Here is a 19186-nt window from a genome sequence, read left to right as displayed (position 1 = left end):
GCAGTGCTTTCCTCCTCAGGCTCAGAGGGTAACCCTCCTGGGCAGAGGGTTAGCACGTGTGCCTGTGATGTGGGGTTAAGGAACGGGCACAGTGTGCAGAACTCACATTTAATAGCTGCACAAGTGGAAGGATGAGGAGGCTCAGAGGGATGTGTTTGCTCCTGGCACATCAGTGTCACTCTACTAGTGTAGCAGGAGGGGCTAAAGCAGCACTGTCTGCAATCATCTGCCTGGCTTCTTTCTGGTTTCCTTCACATGAAATAGGACCCTCCATAAGAAAGAAAATCTGGTCTCAGTGTGTTATAACTTTCTTTATGTATTGTGATAAATGTAATGTAATTAGGATATTTTATATCGTAACAAAATGGGCAGACATATATAAATATAAAAATATATTTTTATGAATTTAACAACTCATTAGGAAATGTTTGGGCAGAAGAACTGTATAAGACAATGATACTTGTTAGTGGTTAGGATCTCAGTTGTCTGTTGCAGGATTTATTTTATTATATTGATAACAATTATTATATCACTGGGCTATACCCTTTACCAATTATTTCTGTAATTATTTAGTAATTATTTTATTAGTAAGAATTATCATATTGGTTTCTGGTCCCCATATCAGCCTCCACTGACCAAATATTAAGTGAAACAGTGTGTTGTGAGCTGAACACAGAGCCAGCCCAGCTGTCCCCCATCCTCCCAAGAGCTGCAGTCTAACCTTCCAGGGCTTCAGACAGCAGGTGCAATGCTGCTGCTTCCCTCCCCAGCATGCACCCAGACCTGTCACACCACATTATTTGTAAACACCAGGGCTGCTAATATCACAGTCTGCATGTGAAGGGCACCAGGAAGCCACATGAGACAGACAGAGCTGTGTGTTCATAGTGAGAGGCAAAAGAAAGAGGCTCCTATTCATAAGCTTAGCACAATAGAGTAATGCAGCGTTAGGGAAATTTAAGCTGGTGCTGAAAGCTAGTGTACTTTGCTGCTCTTTTACTCAAGGGATGCCTTTTATCCTGAACTGTAATGCTCATGATATTTCAGACATAGCTTGCTTTGCTAGGTCATGTGAATGATGAATATCACAAGTATTTAGAGGTTTCTAGTAAATGAAATGCACATGGGATTGAATGGAGATACAGATCACTTGCGTCAAGCCCAGCTTTATCAGGGCTTGGTGAGATATCTTTTTCAAGGGCCTACAGCAATTGAAAAGCAATTAGAATTTCATTGTACTTTCCAGTTCCATTAACCATCCTGTAGATATGTACAAGAGTTCACAGTGAAAAAGCTTTACTTTCACTGTGCAGCTGTTGAAATACAGAAGAATGGGATGGCAGCAAAGCAAATCTTCAGTCGAATACTTGGGACTTAGAGACACTTCAGGCTTCAAGAAATAATGCAAAGCCACCCTGTCCTACCTTAAATAAGGGATATTACTACAGAAATGGGAAATGCTTTTTTCCCAAATGGGCAGGTAACAGTAAAGAACAGTGCAGTGTGATAGCTGAAATATGCACTTCTAAAGAAACAGGTCCTGGTCCTTGTCCAGGTCATGTTTTTTTCTTCTTAGAACAGTTTATTCATCACTGATTTAAGAGTGGCAGACCTCTGCACAAAGGGGTTTTTTTCCTTTATCTGCAAGACAGGACAAACAGGGATAGCTCTAAAACAGCGAGATGAAGGAAAATCATGCATGTCCTCAGTGTCAGGGTCTGGCAAGTCCAAAGCTGCCAAAAGATCAGAGGGAAACAGCCAACAGAGCTTCATTTGTGTGGATGGGGTTTGCTGGAGAAGGAACATGGAGATCCCCATTCTTTTTTATCTCCTGTCAGAATGTTCTTATGCAGTCCTGCACAGTGCCTGGAAAACGCTCGCAGTGATGTGTTCCTGACTAGTGGTGCAGTTAATGAACACTGGTTTACATCTCTTGGGGATAAATCCACCCTCTGACCATCTGTTAATAAGAGGATCTGGTTTTCTTCTGATTCACATAGATTCTAAGCAGAATTACCTTCGCAGAATTACCTTCATTTAAACCACTGGTGTTTCTTGGAGACTAAGTGCTATGAAAATGTTGGTCTATTGGCAAGATCTCTTGATGAATTACATTCTGTGGGGCAGAGATTATGACTCTCTGGATGGTTTGCTCACTCTTGAACATGAGAGGCCCCAACAGCTAGCAAGAATTTAGCTCTTGTTGTGAAATGCCAATGTGCATCTCTGAAGCTGTTAGCCCTGCAATTACTGGCAATCTGCAAGTGGTCTGCTTCACCTACTGCTGGATTTGGAGCAAGTGGATGTGGTCACTTGTGCATAATTTTTTAAAATACTGTCAGGTCCCTCACAGGCAGTATCTTCTAATGAATGCAAATGAAAATTCACATTATCCATTTGATTATCCATTTCAAAGCAATCGGTAGCAAGCCATCATTGGCACAGAACATTATTTATACAGCTCATAAGCGCCAGTGATGCTGGTGCATAATTCTTCACACATCACAGTAATAGAAACTGCCTTCAGGGCTGGACTTTCCAATCCAGCCTCTCTGCTTTTGAGTTGCAGACATTGTCACTTCAGTGCCTGACTACTGGATTTTGCAGGTTCAGTTTGATGCACATATGATAGCAAGCCCACGCTTGCCTGCAGATGCCAGACTGCCACCCAAATTACTTGCTCCTCTCAGCAGCAGTGAATAAAGTGACAGGAAGGCAGCTCTTAGGGACTCTTGGTTCTCTCATTTTCCATATCCTTCTCTACCAATGCCTACTTGCAGCTCTATTCTCGTCCTACTCAGCACCTGCTTCAGTATGAAAACTTGGAGTCTATCATGTGTTTGCATGTACAATTCCTCTTAACTCAAACTTTATTTCCATATTTTGCTCAACCTCCAATTCCAGTGCATTGACTCCTGCTTGCTGTCCCCTCTGTGGGTTTCACTGCTCGCTTCCACTGCTCAGTTTGCAGGACTCTTCTTTGACCTGTTAAAAATGGAATTCACCAGAAAATGCAAATTACCTCTTCCCATCCCTGCTAGGCTCCTAAGAAAAATAAAAATAATTGTGTCTCTTCCCACTGTTAATACTGTAATCCCTACACCCAATAATCTTTTGGGAAATTTAACTTTTAAAACACTGGGCCTCCATACGTTTGCTCTCCTTGGTAGCCAAGATGTCCATCAACAAATTGCAGTGAAACCGTAGAGCTAGGAAATGTCTGCACAAGTAACCACTTTCTTAAGAGACTCTGTTAACCAAAGGACTAATAATATCTTATTTAGCCATCATTTGAAAGAGTTTTTGGTAGACAGCCAACTCTGGGTGGTCTCTTGAGTATAGAAAGTAGTATAGAAATGTTCCTTCTAGCATTAATTCATAACAGCTTCTGATGTCAATCTCCTGTACATCAAAGAGAAATGCTCATTTATTGGACCATTTTGCATTTTAAATAATTTAAGCTCGTAGCACATTCCCCTACTCTTAGCAGCAGCAGCCTTTGCCCTTAGTCCAGCTAAAACAGCAACTGTATTGGCTGGTGTTCCATACACACGAGCAGCCTGGTCCCATAGTGCTGAAATGGAGATACTGCCTTGTTTTCATTTAGGACTTCGGGGGTTATGGCCAACCAGTCCCTTGTTGCCATGCCTGTGTTCAAGTCCTCTACTGATACACGGAGGGGAAATTTCTCCCTGTAATCCACTGGCAACTCCCAAAGTTAAATATTTCTATCTTTTTCTTACCCCAGGACAGACTCAGCCTAAGGTAGAGTCTCTGTCTTATGGAAATACAAAGCAGTCTCCCACCTGAGCACTGATTACAAAGTTGTTCTTAAGCAAATCCAAACGGGACAGTGTGAAAATGCTTAAAATGGGGCCTCATCTAGGGCAATATGTTATAAACCTGTTGGTCTGGATCTGTGAAATTAATTTTTTCAGTGAGGAGTGGGGCTTACAGTTTCCAAAGCCAGATTGCTACCTACCTGTTTCTCAGCCTGTGATCCATGTAATCTACCTAAATTTAAATTCCTTTCCTCTTGTTTTCCAAGTATCTTTATTACTGTATCTTGCACACCATAGTCCATGTGTTTATATCCCCTAGCTTCTCAAGCTGGATGTGTCTAAGTGTAACCTTTTGCCTACAGGTAAGGTAGGCAAGAGATTTTTAACATTTGGCACAAGGCTTTTCGTTTCTAGCATAATGAGTAGCTATTTGCTGCAACTGGGCATTGGGGCATCTACAGAAATTGATAGCCTCATCCCTGACTCTAAGGGCTTGCAAAATAAGTTCAGCATCCAGACAATCTCCTTTCACTCAAGTTGTTCTTGCTTGAAGTCACATGGAAAATAAGTGAATGTGAGAACCAGGGCTATGACCCATCTCTCTTCAACCAGAGTGACCCCTCTTCTTGCATGCCAGGGAATGATGCTGCTGACTGGTGATTGCATTCAGTCACATATCTGCTTCCAGAATAACACCACATTGAAAAAAGAAAAAAGAAGAAAAAAACCCCAAAACAACAAAAAAATCAAACCAAAACAAACAAGCAAAAAAAAAAGAGAGAGAAAATAGTAACTGTTTATCCTGTCTAAGCTTGTGTAACAGGTCTTCATGTGATGATTTTAGTGTTTAAAGCCTTTTTTTATTCAACTGTTTCAGTATCCAGAAAAGGCATTTCTCTTACTCAGCTTCATTAGTTATAGGAAATCACTGGATTAATGTAGAGAGCAGATTAGCAAAAATAAACTGTAGTATGTCTTGGGCATATGGTGCTGCGTATGAATGGGTTTTAACTACTTATCTGTGTATAACAAAGAGTGGAAGGAGAGATTTATCTTGGTATGTAATAATTATAATGTGCAGTAGCTGCATAGCTGAACAGGCAGAAACCACAAAGCCAGGGAAAGCTTTTGGTTCAGATCTGTCTGTGCTGTGTGTGCTGGTCCCCAAGCTCACATCATGTTTTCTGCCAGCTCAAGGTTGGGCACGAGACTGGGCTTTGCTGGGATGCCTCTCCCTCCTTTCCCTTCCTCTTTGCTGGGCTCATGTTTTGTAGTGCTGGGTTAGTGTGGCTTACAGAGACTGGGATTTAGCCCATCTGGTATGGGAACAGGAGCTGGTCCAGGGACACTGCTCCATCACATGGACCAGAGCAGGAGGGCAACCCACATCACCAACTGTGGGAAACCCACGACAGCCCAGGCTTTACCTTAGCTGTATATTGTCCCCCACAGAGCAGATATAAACAGAAGAAATACATAAAAGAGGCCAGAATATCGGGGTGATCTGGGGAGTATCAGCCTTCAGGCTCTGGGCAAAGGCAGAGCAACATGGCCTGCTTCAAATTCAAATTCCACAGTTTCCAACTTTCTGATGTTTTTTTCTCTGATACCTTTTGATCCCCTCTGATACCTCAATCTGAAAAGTGTCGAATTTATGCCTTTTCTAAATAAGCCCATATCACATTAGTTTGGAAACCGGTCCTGACACACAAGTAAACATTGTTAACATCCTGATGGTGCTCTACCTCTCACTTCTCAGGAAAACTATGCTTTTCCAGTTGGGAGATGAGAGATTTTTCAGTGAGGTAGTGATGATGACATCATTTTCATATCTTAAAAACATTTGCTTATAAAGAGATATAAAGATTTGCAAAACAAATCAAATCTGGTTTATAAAGTAAATTCAAAAATACTTGGAGAATTATCTGGTCTTTTTCTGGGCTCCTCAGTATGTTTGCTAGCACAGATTAACAAATAATGTTATGCCACATAGTTTAAACATGCATGTCCTTGCCTATTTTTTGGGGGTTGCCTTCCTCTGAGGTTTCACAATGTGTTTCACATCGACTGTGAGTAAGATTCTTGGACTTCTGCCTTGGATTAATCAAACATGAATAATTGGCCCATGCAAAAAGAAAGTTTAGCCAAAAATTGTGGTGGTCCATAGAAGAGAAGGGGGGGGGGTATTCCCCCCCTGTGAAGTTTTAACTGATTTTATTCCTTTTATTGGTGGGAAATTTGGGGCATTAAAAGATCCACTGAGAAGACCTGATCATCTTGTTCTTTTAAGGATTATTATGAAAAATTAAATCCCCAGATATTCAGGAGAATATTCTTTCTCTCTTTCTCTCTCCTAAATTAATTGTATGGTATTGTAACCTGCCAAACTTGCAGTCTTTGTATTTAGCTTATCAATAACACAGCGTTGCTTCTGTTTCAGAGTTCCCTGAAGAGGAGAGGCAGCAGAGAAATCCACAAAGAAAAAAAGACATTTACCCAGGTATGGTTTCCATGAATGCAACTTTGAGCAAAATCACATGATACAACTCAAAATTTATTTTTATCGGTTTTGACATGACCATCAGGTATATTAACTTGAGTGCAATTAGGCCTTAATCTACTGAGACCTCCCAGAGATAATGTAGAAGCAATTTAGGACAAAAGCACAGTCTCTAAACTGTGCAGCTTCTCGGGCTCATTGTGCTTGTATCCATTGATTCAGGCTGCAGGTTTTCTACAAGAAGAGCAAATCACCTTGCCTCACAAAATAATTGGATTGCAGCTTAGGGACTAACTAAATTTATACACTGTGCCAAAGATTTTGTGCTAATGAGTGTCTTGGCAGGAATGCAGTTCACACACTGCAACGACACCTCGTGAGCTCTGGTGTTACAGCCCGGGGTTTGACCTCCCTAATGCTGCAGGAACTTGTGCTCCCCTAAGCTGGGCTACCACAGAGGGCCTAAGCTGCCCACTCAGTCTCTCTTTGGACATGGGTTTTATTGGAATCTTCTTGGTCAGTCCTTCTCAGGAAAGCAGTCTGCCTGGTTTCCTCTGCTTTTTGTGCTGACTGTAGGAGTTAAAGCTTTTCCCAGCACCCTCACAGTTGCTGTTTATAGCCAGAGAGATGGGGATAGTATTTCACCTCACTGGGAAATGAGCCAGGAGAGCCATTGTGCCTTCATTAGAGAAGGGATGCACTTCCCCTGCTGCCCCCTTGGCAGGCTCAGTGTACACAGCCCAGACCTATGGGTTGTCTAGTCTTAAAATCCATTGATTTGTAATAGAAACCATAATAAATCACTACAATATGCTGAACTTGAGGGGGTTAGGGCAGGCAGCTGAGTGGACATACTGGGAGACTGGCCAGTGGCCAGGGCACTTCAGCTTGCTTTCCCAGGACACAGCAGACTGAGTGTCCTCACCAAGATGACACAAGCATGGCTTAATCACACCTTAAAATGGGGCTCTTGTTATGGAGAATTATTTAAGTTGTCAGTCAGGTCAGGTTTTTCTGCAAGTATGTAAAATATATGGATAAAATATATACACATGCCCACACACATGCAAATTACAGATGAAGCTACGTGAAGGCACGATTGTGTCCATAGGGGTTTGTGGGCAGCACTGTCCTTCCTTTCCTCATTCCTGGAAATACAGAGCTGTGCAAAGACAATGGATTCTTGTGCTTGCTTCCTCCACCCAAATCCAGGCATTAAGACTAGCTACAGTTTGCTTTGAAAAGCCTGAAAAAGGACTTCACAAAATTAACTGAGTGACCAAGTGTGAACTCAGCACCACTTGCAGCAAAGGGAAGTGATCCCAGAAGCTATATGGGGAGAAAACTGTTACCTTCCACACACACATCATAACTCTTGCAAGCAAAGAACTTGGGGTTGGAAATTAAAACCATTGCATCAGCACTCTGCAAGGCAGCAATTCAGTTTTCTTTACCAATTCTTTAGGGTAGAAAAGACCAAGAAATAATCTTATATACTAACATAGCCTAGCCTATATGTACATGTCCTGGCTTTCTCCCAGCTCTAGAATATTACCCATAATTGTCTCCAAACCCAGGCATTAATTCAGAGGTGTTTAATGCTTGAGATCAGGGCACATCGCAGCAAATGCCTGACCTGGTCAAACAGTTGCCAGGTCCTGGGCATGGCCCAAAAGGGTTGGTACAGACATAGATCAGGAGGTTCAAAATGCTGCTCTTCAGGGACTGATACCCTAAATACCTAGAATGAACACCCATTGTATGCTTTGTGACTGAGAAGGCCCCAAACATCCACATGTGCATCCATGTGCACAAGGCCTGTGCATCCACATGCTTACAGATATGTATAACACGTGGCAAGACTGGTGTTTTTAATTACTGAGAGCTTGTCATGAAAATTAGCTGGACTTCACACCCACCACAGTGCACACTGAGTAAATAATACACCCATGAAGTTGATGGTCTTGAAGTTGTGTAAAAGCAGAATTCATAGCAGCACTCACCCACCTCTAGCAGTATTGAAGAAAAAAGTTTTTATTCAGCAGAATGGCAAAACGGAGCTTCTTGGAAAATACCAGGCACCAGGCAAAACACAAAGAAAAGTGGTTCTCCAGCGCAAGGTAGGAGTGCTGGCACTCAGCCAGATGCTTGGGTGCTGGTTGTACTGCTGTGTCATCAGACTTGCAACTCCAAAATTGCTTACCAGTCTTCTGCCTGGCAGTTCCCTTGAGCTGGTGGTGGTGGTAGAGGAGATGGTGTTGGCCTCTATCTAGCTTTGTGTCTTTTTGCCAGAAAAGAAATATTGTATTGGGGAATTTTTGATCAGCTCTTCATTCTCATCAGATCTCTCACACACTACACATTTACGTTCCATAATTAAGTTAATTTATTTCCTATACATTTCATTTCTTTATCTCCACATTATACATTTGTCTAAATTAGACAGCAGACTCTGTAGGGAAGGATCTGCTTTTTTTACCCATTTACATCATTCTGAAGTGCCATGCAGAGCCACAGTGCAATTGCATGCAAATTATTATCACTGGTAATCATTAACTCCCGTTTGTCCTTAATGATTTCTCAAAGTCCATGACCGAGCACCATGACTGTCATATCTTAGCACTGCTGTTCCTTCTTTTCTTTCTATATGATTTGCCCTATGTACACATTTTAGGAAAGCATCCACATACTGGATGTTTAATATAGACAGGAGGTCATTGCCTAGATTCAGCCCCTGGGATTTGAGCCTCTTGTTCCTCCAAAACCATGGAAAGGCTATTCTCCCTCTTTTTTATTTTTTCCCTTCTCCTGTCTTTTCATTCACAATTTAACTAATAATGAGCTATTCATAATTTCAGTGATTTGGCCTGTCTTTAGTTTGCCTTATATATCAAAACTGCTTGCCTGTGTGGGTGTCTCACCCTCTCTCTGTTTCTACTTGGTTTCAACTGATCAAGAAATCGGTGATATTTCTGTACACAAAGTTTCAGAGGGACAGATGCATGAAGATTGGAGTCCTACCCGTCTGGCATGCTTAGATCTGGCTGATAAATCTCTCCTGACCATTCTTTTCCTTTGGAAAAAATGCTGTCAGGGGAATGGGATGTTCCCTGGCAGGGAAGTGAGGAAGATCCCGAGCTTTCTCACCTTTCCAGATGGGATCCATATTTAGTAGGCAAGATTAACATCAGCTCTGTTGTTTTGTATGAGGCTTGTGTTTGTTTAATGAAAAAATCTTGCTTGTTTCAGCTCTTGCAAGAAAACAAAACTTGAATATTTGATCCTTTAAAAAAAAAAACTGCTAAGACAAAACCTGGCGAAAAAGTAATGCCATTAAAGGAGTTAAAAGTGGTTTTGTCCTGCAATAATAACACACTAACTCCACAGATGCATTGAGTCGTGCAGTGATGCTGAGCAAAAGCATTGGGGCCCTGACCCTAAACCCATCTAAGCCTTTCCCTTTTCTTCAAAAGCTTCAAAACTCTGAGTGTGCTGTCCTGAGTTCAGCTCGGTGCAGTTATTTGTACTGTCTGGAAGGCAGTGGGTGTCTGGCTGGAGGTCCCTCTGGCCCCAGGATGGGAGAGGGCCCCTGGTGCTCCCAGGCAGAGCAGAGGGATGGGGCAGGCTGTTCCTTCCCTCAGGAATCTCTCCAGCTACTGCCACAGACAGCCAGGCTCCTGAAACCTAAGGCAGACAAGGAGCTGGGTAAAGAATGCAGGATTACAAAGAGAGAATAAAGAAAATGTCAGACCAGCTACTAACAGATTAATAAATAAATAACCAGGAATAATCACCCCACCTGTGGGTTCTGATATGCAGAGCTGGTCTGGCTGTAACTTTCCTTGTGATCTTGTAGTTCCCTAAAAGCAAAACCTAGAGCTCTGGGGATAAATTGATTCACCATGATAGGAAAAACAGAGGTAATGTGTTGCACAGCCCTGGACAAAGATGATGCTTTAATCATACAGCCTTATCCAGATAGAGCAACCGAAATTCAGAGTGATTCCAGCAGAGGTTGCATAGGATTTTGCCAAGTTTTCATTTGATTATTAATTTGCACTTTTGAGTTATAAAGAGAAAAGCAATTTATAAATGTATGTGTGAAAAAGAGAAATATGTATGCAAGGAGACAATGGAAAGTCCGCCTTCTAGAGGCTCTGCTTCTAATCAGTCATAAGTACCTTGCTTGAATTAATTTAAAACTTACATTTCTGATGCCAGAAATATGATGACCAAAGTTTTAGCCAACCCATGAGCTGATTGCAGTTGTGTTTGGCTCTTGGTTATCAATGAAAACCACATATTAACAGAACGTTTGACTATTCTTTATCTCTATCATCTTATTAACATGTAAGTTAACTTTTTTCTATTTAGCATTTTAAAGTCACAACCTGCAGCATGCAGCATCAATCAGAAAGCTGATTGGGTTCAGAAGTATACAATCGATCACTTTTGTGCCTGTTCAGTCATTAACAGCTGAAATTAAGTCATAATTAGTTTTTATGTAAATAGAATGTGGCAAAATTAATCTAGGTAACATAGAAGACCAATGTGCTAGGATGTGTGCTATAGAAATTAAATCATTTCCTCAGATTGCTGAGCCATAATTAGTTTCTTAATTTTTTTTTTTCATAGCTTGATCTGGGTGAACAATTAAAGTCAGTCATGTTTTCCTCTGGATTTGGTTTCCATTATTAGGAATTATAACAAAATAGTGCTTGTGAAAGACAACAGTGCTCCAGAGACCAAAATGAAGTTTCCATATATAATTGCACATATGTCCACATGGCCTACCAACAACGATAAAATCTGCTGTCTCAGGAGATCATCTTTCAAAGCCTGCCTTCCATTATTCTGCTAATGCTGATAAATGTGTCTCTTTTGAGGCCAAGTGCCTGTATCTCCATGACAATTCATGAAAGTGATTCATGCAAAGAAATTGTTCACAGGCTTAGAATTTACTTAACCTTGTCTCTTATTTCAGCGCAATACACACTGGAGTTTTCATTTGAAATGAGATGCAGTACTTTTAAATGCCCAACACAGACAAAAAACCCCAAACAGTCACTCAATACCCTGGTACTTCCTGAAAAATATAGATTTTCACATGGGATGGATTTGGATGTAAACACTGTTTAATGAATTTTTCTTCCCTTTCTCACATGTTTTCACCGATCTCCCTTGTGAACAGTTGTTCATCCCAGAAACAGAGATCACAATCTGCTCTGTCCTAATAATAACAGCAGTAGAGACAACAGTGTGTTTCCTATTTGGAAAGCAAGTTAGGAACTTAATCTATTTCACAGCATTATGAGATTGCAGTAATTAAAGTCTTCACTTTTCAGGCAACCATGCAGTTCAGCACACCTTTGTTGTGCTTTCTAGCTGAAGGAGCCCAAAATTTGAGATTATGATGAGAAAATTAATCTGAGTAGTCTTTGTTTCGTGGTGCTTAAGGGGAACAAATGTGTCATTACAGGTAAATGGAACAAAAAGTAAATGGAATAAAAGGTGCCAGCAAATCGCGGAACCTTTTCATTTGAGTCATTATTTTCCACAAGGTTTGCTCAGCATTTGAGAAGAAACATTGTGCTGGCACTCTTGCATCAGTGAACACTTGCACAGGCACATTTTTTTTTCCTCCCTCTTTAACTCTGTTCAAGCTGCTTTGCCAATTTAACCAAGACCAAGCCATGAAATGTGTCAACTGTGTGGTTTGTGCAGCTCTGTCTGTGAATTGTGTGCGTATTTAGCAGATTCAACTCAGAGGATGGGGAGGTGGAGATTTTGGAAAATAAGCTGCTGGTTGTGCTTCTATTGCAATATAATCTTGGGGTGGGGGGTGATTATTTTTGGCAGGAGGACAGTGCTGATTTGAAGTGCCAGCTCCAGTTTGCCAAAGAGGAGGCAGCGCTGATGCGTAAGAAGATGGCCAAACTGGGGAGGGAGAAGGACGAACTGGAGCAGGAGCTCCAGAAGTACAAGTCCATCTATGGAGACGTGGACAGTCCCCTGCCTACCGGGGAAGCAGGGGGCCCGCCCAGCACCAGGGAGGCTGAGCTGAAGCTTCGTTTGAAGCTGGTGGAGGAGGAAGCCAACATACTGGGCAGAAAAATAGTGGAACTGGAGGTGGAGAACAGGGGGATTAAAGCTGAGATGGAGGATATGAGGTGCCAGTACGAAAAGGAGTGTCTCAGCAGGGACCACATTTCAAGCATTCCTACCTCGCCCTACGGAGACTCTGTGGAGTCGGCCACAGAGCTACGTAGGCACCTGCAGTTTGTGGAAGAGGAAGCAGAGCTGCTGAGGAGGTCAATCTCTGAAATCGAGGATCACAACAAGCAGCTAACAAATGAGCTGAACAAATTCAAGTTTGAGCCGGGCCAGGAGCCAGGCTGGTTGGATGACGCAGCGTCCAAGGGTGGTGGGACCTTGCAAGAGGAGCTGAAGTCGGCCAGGTCACAAATCAACGAGCTGAGTGGGAAGGTGATGAAGCTCCAGTATGAGAACAGGGTCCTGATGTCCAACGTCCAGCGTTATGATCTTGCCTCTCACCTGGGCCTGCGCACTTCCAGCCCCAGGGACAGCGATGCCGACAGCGATGCTGGGAAAAAAGAGAGTGACAGCGAAGATGGTCGTCCACCACAGCCAAAGAGAGAGGGGCCCATTGGGGGCGAGAGCGACTCCGAAGAAGTGTATGAGAAGACGTCGGGTTTTGGGAGTGGGAAGCCATCAGAAGTCAGCGACCTGTGCTCCACCGAGCTCCTGAGAGTGAAAGAGGACACAGAGTCATTGATTAACATCAAACGTGAGGCTGAGAGACTTGAAAGGACTGTGGAGCGCCTTATCACCGATACGGACAGCTTGATTTATGATGCAAAGGTGCACATAACCAGCAGCCCATCCACCGAGCAGGATTTCAGAAGTGCTGAGGAAAGGGGAGAATATAAGCATGAACCAGAGCTTCTGGACACTGTCAACTCCAGGATGAAAGCTTTCCGGAAGGAGCTTCAGACCTTCCTGGAAAAGGTTGATCACATTGGAGAGGGCCTTAAGGAGCAGATGGAGGACCTCTCCCCTCTTCCCCATCTCACAGAGTCTTCCAGTTTCCTATCCACAATGACGTCCATGTCCCGAGACTCTCCCATTGGTAACCTGGGGAAGGAATTAATCACTGACTTCCAGGTAGGTCAGCCTCTTATTTGCCTTCTTTCTCTTGATCGTTTCTCTTTCTTTCTGGCAATTGCTACCCTAGAGCTAATTTTCCTCACAGCTGCTTTGTTATGATTTCAGACCCGCAGTGTATTAAGTGTGTAATGTTAAACAAACACTTTATAGTTTTTTTTCTTTTATTTATTTGCACAACTCCTTTGATTCAGAGGCGGTTCCTCGTGGCAAAAAGGCTAATCCATTGGTGTTAAAGAGATCTGTCTTCTTTTTGTCTGTAACAGCAGTGTTTCCCCATGAAAGAGGAGATTAATTAAAAAAAAAATCTGATGAATGTAAATTAGAAGCCTTGCTAAGAAATGTGAGGAGGTCTTTATTATGCTCTCTTGTAAAAGGGTCAGGCATGTTCTCAAAAGCCTTGCCAAAAGAACCCAACCAAATGCAGTTTTCTAAGTGATGTGTTTTGAAAAGCCTGCTTACAGCTCACTCCCCTAAGCGAGCAGCGAGTGAGAAGCTCTGTAGCCAGCGAAGGACTGCCTTGCCTAAAGCGTTGCCCATGGGCGCATGTCTAAACTGCCACAACTGCCACACTGGATATGGCTTTTCTGCACCGCACAAGTAAGGAAGGAAGAGCCTTGTGTCCCATATCCTTCATGACTTGTATGCTTGCTGTTGGTTTGACTCATGCATCCTCATTGCATGCGCCTCATAACCAGTGTTTGCATTCTTTTTTCCTCTCTTTCTCTTTTTTGCTTTTCAGATGTTTCAGCCCATCATTTTGCTCATCCTCATTTTGGTTTTGTTCTCTTCACTTTCTTATGCCACTGTATTTAAGTTGTTTTTTCTGTTCACGCTTTTCTTTGTCTTGTAGTTTTTCAGTCGTCTACCTTACCCATTTTTGTTTTCTTTATTCCCTCCTGTCCTTTTGTTTTTTTTGTTACAAACCGCCCATGCATCTAACAGTCCAAACTGAGGGATCAGATGGAGTGGCAGCTCAAACAAGACCGTGGAGAGCAGCAAGAGATTCGCCACCAGCGAGCCACCACCGACCCACACCGCAGAGCTGATGGAGACATTAAACTCTACAGGCCAGGAGACAAGGGCTGTTTCAGTCTAGAGGTCAGCAAAGGAGCCCATCTTACTCACTGCCTCCTGCTGCCTTAGGCAGGAGATGAGTAACAGAAGCCAGGGGTTGGGGGAGTACGTAAGACCAAACACAGCACCCCTGTTGTGAAATTTGTGGTTGATCTCATTTGCCCCACGCAGTTTCAGAGAAGCAAATTTTTCCTAACTTTGGAGCAATCACCCTGCTCCCAGTATCTTTGCTAAGGGGGAAAGTACAGCTCAGGGACCCATTACGACTGAGTAGAGAAATGGAAGATCTCTGAAAGAGGTTGTAATCCCTGATATTTGATCATGCTCCCAGGTTTTACCTTGTTGGATATTCTAAATCTAGAAAGTGTACAGATAGAGATTGCCTTGCATTTTGCCTGTCAGTAGATGCTGGTATGCATGATGATTCTCAAAACCATGCAGGAATACAGCACCCTGCAGCTTCCAAAAAAGCTTATTTAAAGCATAGTTCCCCATTGTTTGGGTTGTTGAGTACTTTTCCATTTGTCAAAAACATCAATCAGTTTTTATTTGAATCTTCATTCATGCAGAGACCATATCTGCCTGAGTAAACATCTCCTTAGCTGCTTTCTCATGAACACAGATTGTTCAGACAATGCAACTGGTCATGAAGAAAACTATTTTGAATCTGTCTCCATAAAGGTGGGCTTGGGAGTAAAGAGAAACATCTGCTGGCCACTGGGAAGCTAATTCTTGAAACTGTGATGGTTAAAGTAGCTTCTAGTGAGGGATGAGTTTTAACATGGTGTTTATTCTATAGACACATGAAGAAGACTTAATAGATCTGAAACCCCTAACTCAGTCTGGGAAAAGGGGACTGCAGGCTAGGACAGCTGGGTTAGTGAGTAAGCAATTGCAAGACCTAGAAAGCAGGGATAGGAAGATAAAAATTTCAGGGCAGCTGGTAGCCAAACAGCATGATGATGTGAAAATGAAAGGGAAAGTGGCCCTTCATCTTAACACAGGTAATTCTTTGCTGGTTTTGTTTGGTTTGGTTTAAAATATCCTGACAGCACAGATCTTTGGTAGAATTACAACAATAAATTTGTTCAGCGGTGTCTCTTCCAACTTTTCACTTGTAACAGTGATAATAGACCTCAGGAAGGATATCTGATAAATCCAGGACACCATAATGCTCTCACTGAAGGGTAAAGTAATTCTTCCTCAGCTGTGAAAGGGGCCAATCAGGTAGAGAAATCTTCAGCATGGATCCTTTTGCAATCAGAAATTGATATTGCTTGACAGTTATGGTAGATAGCATAAGGAAATTACTCCAGCAATATTTCAATATTACAATATTTCTTTTTAAATTCTGTCACATTTATTGATTTTTCCCTTATCTTATATCAGTGTTGGTATTCTACTAAGGGCTGTATATGTATGCCCTCTGTTAGGATTATGAATTGGGCTAATTTTGGCACAATACCTTTTTGTTTTTCCTCTCCCAGGATGGGCTGAGGTATAAAATATGTACAGCAAACCGTGGTTGTACAGAGAAGGGACAGTTTTCACACCATAGCCTGGCAAGGAACTAACCAGTAATTATAATCAAAGGTAGAGAATAACCAGTTAAGGACCAGATGTGCTCAAAATATGACCAAGGCTGGAGCTCAAATAGTCTAACTTGAGAAAATGTGCAAGACTAAGGTGTTTTTACAGTCATGATCACTTAAGCAACAAAGAATATTACAGTGCTTTATGCTAAAATTTTTCAGTGGGTAGGCAGCTTGTGGGAATCTTAAAATCTGTAGTAGGCAAGCCCAAATGAAGGAGAAGATTTCTCAAAATAATTTTGGAAGATATAATTTTGAATTAAATTAAATTTAATTTAATTTTTATTCAATTTAGTTTTATTATTCAATTTAAGTATTTTAATTTATTTTAATTTGATTTTTTAAATTTAATACACTGCACTAGCAAAAACTGCTAATTTTTTTTTTGTTTCAGATGAATGAGCAGGAAAGAATACTGTTCAAGTTTTGAAGGTGTCTTTTTATTATCACAGAAATTTCAAATAGAGACTCAGACCTTTTTAATGGCCACAGTGGGTATGGCTACATGTGAGCCTTTATCTGCTTTGACTTAAGAAATGAAAATATATGCACTGGCCTTTCATTTCGCTGAGGAAAATGTTTTCTTTTTATTCAAGCAAGCCCATTAATCTAAATTTATTTTTTTCCAAGCTGAATTTTAAATTTAAATTTTCACAAGCAATGCCGAACAGCTTCCATTTAGCAATTCCTTCTATTTTTAAAAGTGAGCACCATGGGAGCCTAATTGTTTGATTAAATACAATAAATGCAGACAGACGTGCTTGAAACTACCCTGTGGCCTAACTGTAAACATCTGCTGTTGTTTGGGCTTTGCACTGCAGTTATTAGTGCAATAGAATTATTAGAATGTATTTGTGTATTAAAGAGGTGGGTTAGAGTCCCAGTCCAAGGGAAATTATATCTTGAAATTGCCTTAAGAGCAGGGCTTTGTTTTCTTGCTGAAACAAGCCTTTCAGCTGCTGTTGTGGGAGGCTGCAGCCCATTGGGGTGGATGTTCGATCCATTATTCATGATTTTAGCAGAGCTCTGTTATGGTGGGACAGGGAAATCATTCTTTACTGTCCAAGGAAAAAGCAGGTGAACTAGTAAGAATTGCCCTGACTAAAACAAACAGGAGAACTGAAAAAGGTAACATGGAGCAAACATCTTTTGGCAACAAATGGAAACCAATGGGAAAAATAGTAAATAATTTTTCACCTGGTGATTTCTGCCAATGGAATATCTATTAAAAAAAGGCAGTTTCCTCAAGCAATCTTCTCCTGTTTATTCAGAAGCAAGAAGACATTCTGAAGAAGAAAAATTTCATTCTTTCAAATGACCAGATATGGCATGTTACATGTGATACCCAATGCTCTAAATTGGAGCTTCATCTCCTAGTTCTCTTCCTTCAGAGGATCTCAGTTCTGACTTTTCCTGAGCAAGTGAATATCAAAGGCAAGAGCACTTTGCATTTCAGATTTTCATTATTTTTATACATGGTTTTTAAAGTTATACATTTACATCTGTGTAGAAAAATACCATAAAATCTCTGACATTCATAGATTATGGAAAAAGAACCACCGAAGAGAATTAATGTAAAAGGAGTGAATTGTCACCAGAGATGTAAAATAAAAGCAGATAGGCTGGAGAAGATGAGAGCATGTCTTAAACAACAAGTTTTCCACGAAGTCTAGTAATAAAATAGGAATAGCACACACTGAAGAATAATTTCTTCTAAGCCATTTTTAATATGTTTATCCATTTTCCTTACTTATCATGCCAATAAGGAATGTATAACTCTAAGTTAATTACTGGGTTAAGTGTGGACCAATCAGATACAGTGATGTGCAAGTTAGGTAAGTCAATTTACCACCTGCTTTGAATCAAAACTTCTGTATGGATCCATTTTGGATGTATGAGAAGGATGTTGATCTGTATTTTGACTGTTCTATTTTTTAACTGGTGATGTTTCTGTGCAATTTTCATAATTCCGTGTGAGAGTTTTTCAGCTGGATGGTTTTTGCAGCAGCTCCCAGCCATGTGCTGAAAATTTGCACATCCATTTCTCTGGTTAAAGGTTTTGTTTTTCCAGAAAGGAAGCAGTGAATGGTTTACACGTTGTGACTTTTTTTTCTTCTGGTAAAGAAAGCAAACAAAACAACAACAACAACCAAGGACCACATAGAAAGTTTTATGTCTTATGTTCACTATTCCTTCAATGCAAAGCTATGGGAAGAACATAAACTGATGCTGTGATTATTCCTTCCCACCAAGATTAGGGGAAGCAAGAATAATTTACTTTAATGTATTGTATTCTTTCTTGCCATGTAAGATTCTGTAGAGGTTGACAATGTAATGGCTTAAAAGACCCTTTATGATGTAAATCTGGATATTTGAGTCCTAACCGAACTTGGTAAGACTTTGTGTACTATCCATACAATGAGATGGATTTTTAAAGACTTAGTTTTCCCAAACTCAGACTTTTCATATAAGCACAGGCAAATAACCACACAGCTGCCTATTCTACATTAGCAAATTAAATGTATTGTCTATTTTTAAGAGGTGAGAAGGAGAGTACATCTTCAGAAGCAGCCTCTGCGAATTCAGTTAGATGTGATATGCGTGTAAAAAGTATAACAAAAGGCACTGGAACTTTCTTTCTGACTGTTGCATGCAATGGCCAGCTGTCAAGCTGAGAAAAATTAGCAATTTTTAAACTATATGTTCAAATGTAAGGTCCAATATCAAAGCATTATAATGTAGTTCTAGAGGAGCAGCATAAAATATTTATCTTTTGACTTCCTTGGAATTGCACACAAATACTGGAGAGCATTATTCTACCCTGCCTCCTCAGGCCTTATTTTGTTTGATCATTTCTAGAGGAGAAAAAAAAAAGGTTAAGAGAAAGATTCCATGAAATTTCTTATTCACGGTTGTTGCATATAAATTGATTAAGTTTGCAGGCAAATTGAGATTGCAATTAGCTACGGTAAAACGGAGAAAACAGACAAGTAAAACCCAGCCATACCTTATCTTGGATGGCAATCCTGTACAAACAAGTCATGGCAGAA

The 19186-nt window shown here is 41.1% G+C and overlaps 1 protein-coding gene across 8 annotated transcripts in view; it reads left to right on the top strand.

Annotated features, from left to right (window-relative positions):
• The window catches only part of MTCL1 (microtubule crosslinking factor 1), a 103058-nt gene that overhangs the window by 48896 nt on the left and 34976 nt on the right, over positions 1-19186 (top strand). For 3 of the 8 annotated variants that reach the window (XM_014871222.2, XM_014871221.2, XM_088173260.1), the window contains exons 4-7: positions 6223-6282; positions 8325-8402; positions 12142-13467; positions 14413-14568. In XM_014871222.2, the coding sequence (XP_014726708.2) occupies positions 6223-6282; positions 8325-8402; positions 12142-13467; positions 14413-14568 (1620 nt within the window). The remainder of the gene's footprint in view (positions 1-6222; positions 6283-8324; positions 8403-12141; positions 13468-14412; positions 14569-19186) is intronic. The other 5 variants (XM_088173267.1, XM_088173271.1, XM_088173245.1 and 2 more) reach the window with 3 other exon arrangements.

This window comes from Sturnus vulgaris, chromosome 1 (genome assembly GCF_052056855.1).
Source record: "Sturnus vulgaris isolate bStuVul1 chromosome 1, bStuVul1.hap1, whole genome shotgun sequence".
Taxonomy (NCBI): Eukaryota; Metazoa; Chordata; class Aves; order Passeriformes; family Sturnidae; genus Sturnus; species Sturnus vulgaris.
The sequence above is the reverse complement of the archived record's forward strand: the minus strand, read 5'-3'. Positions and strand labels throughout refer to the sequence as shown.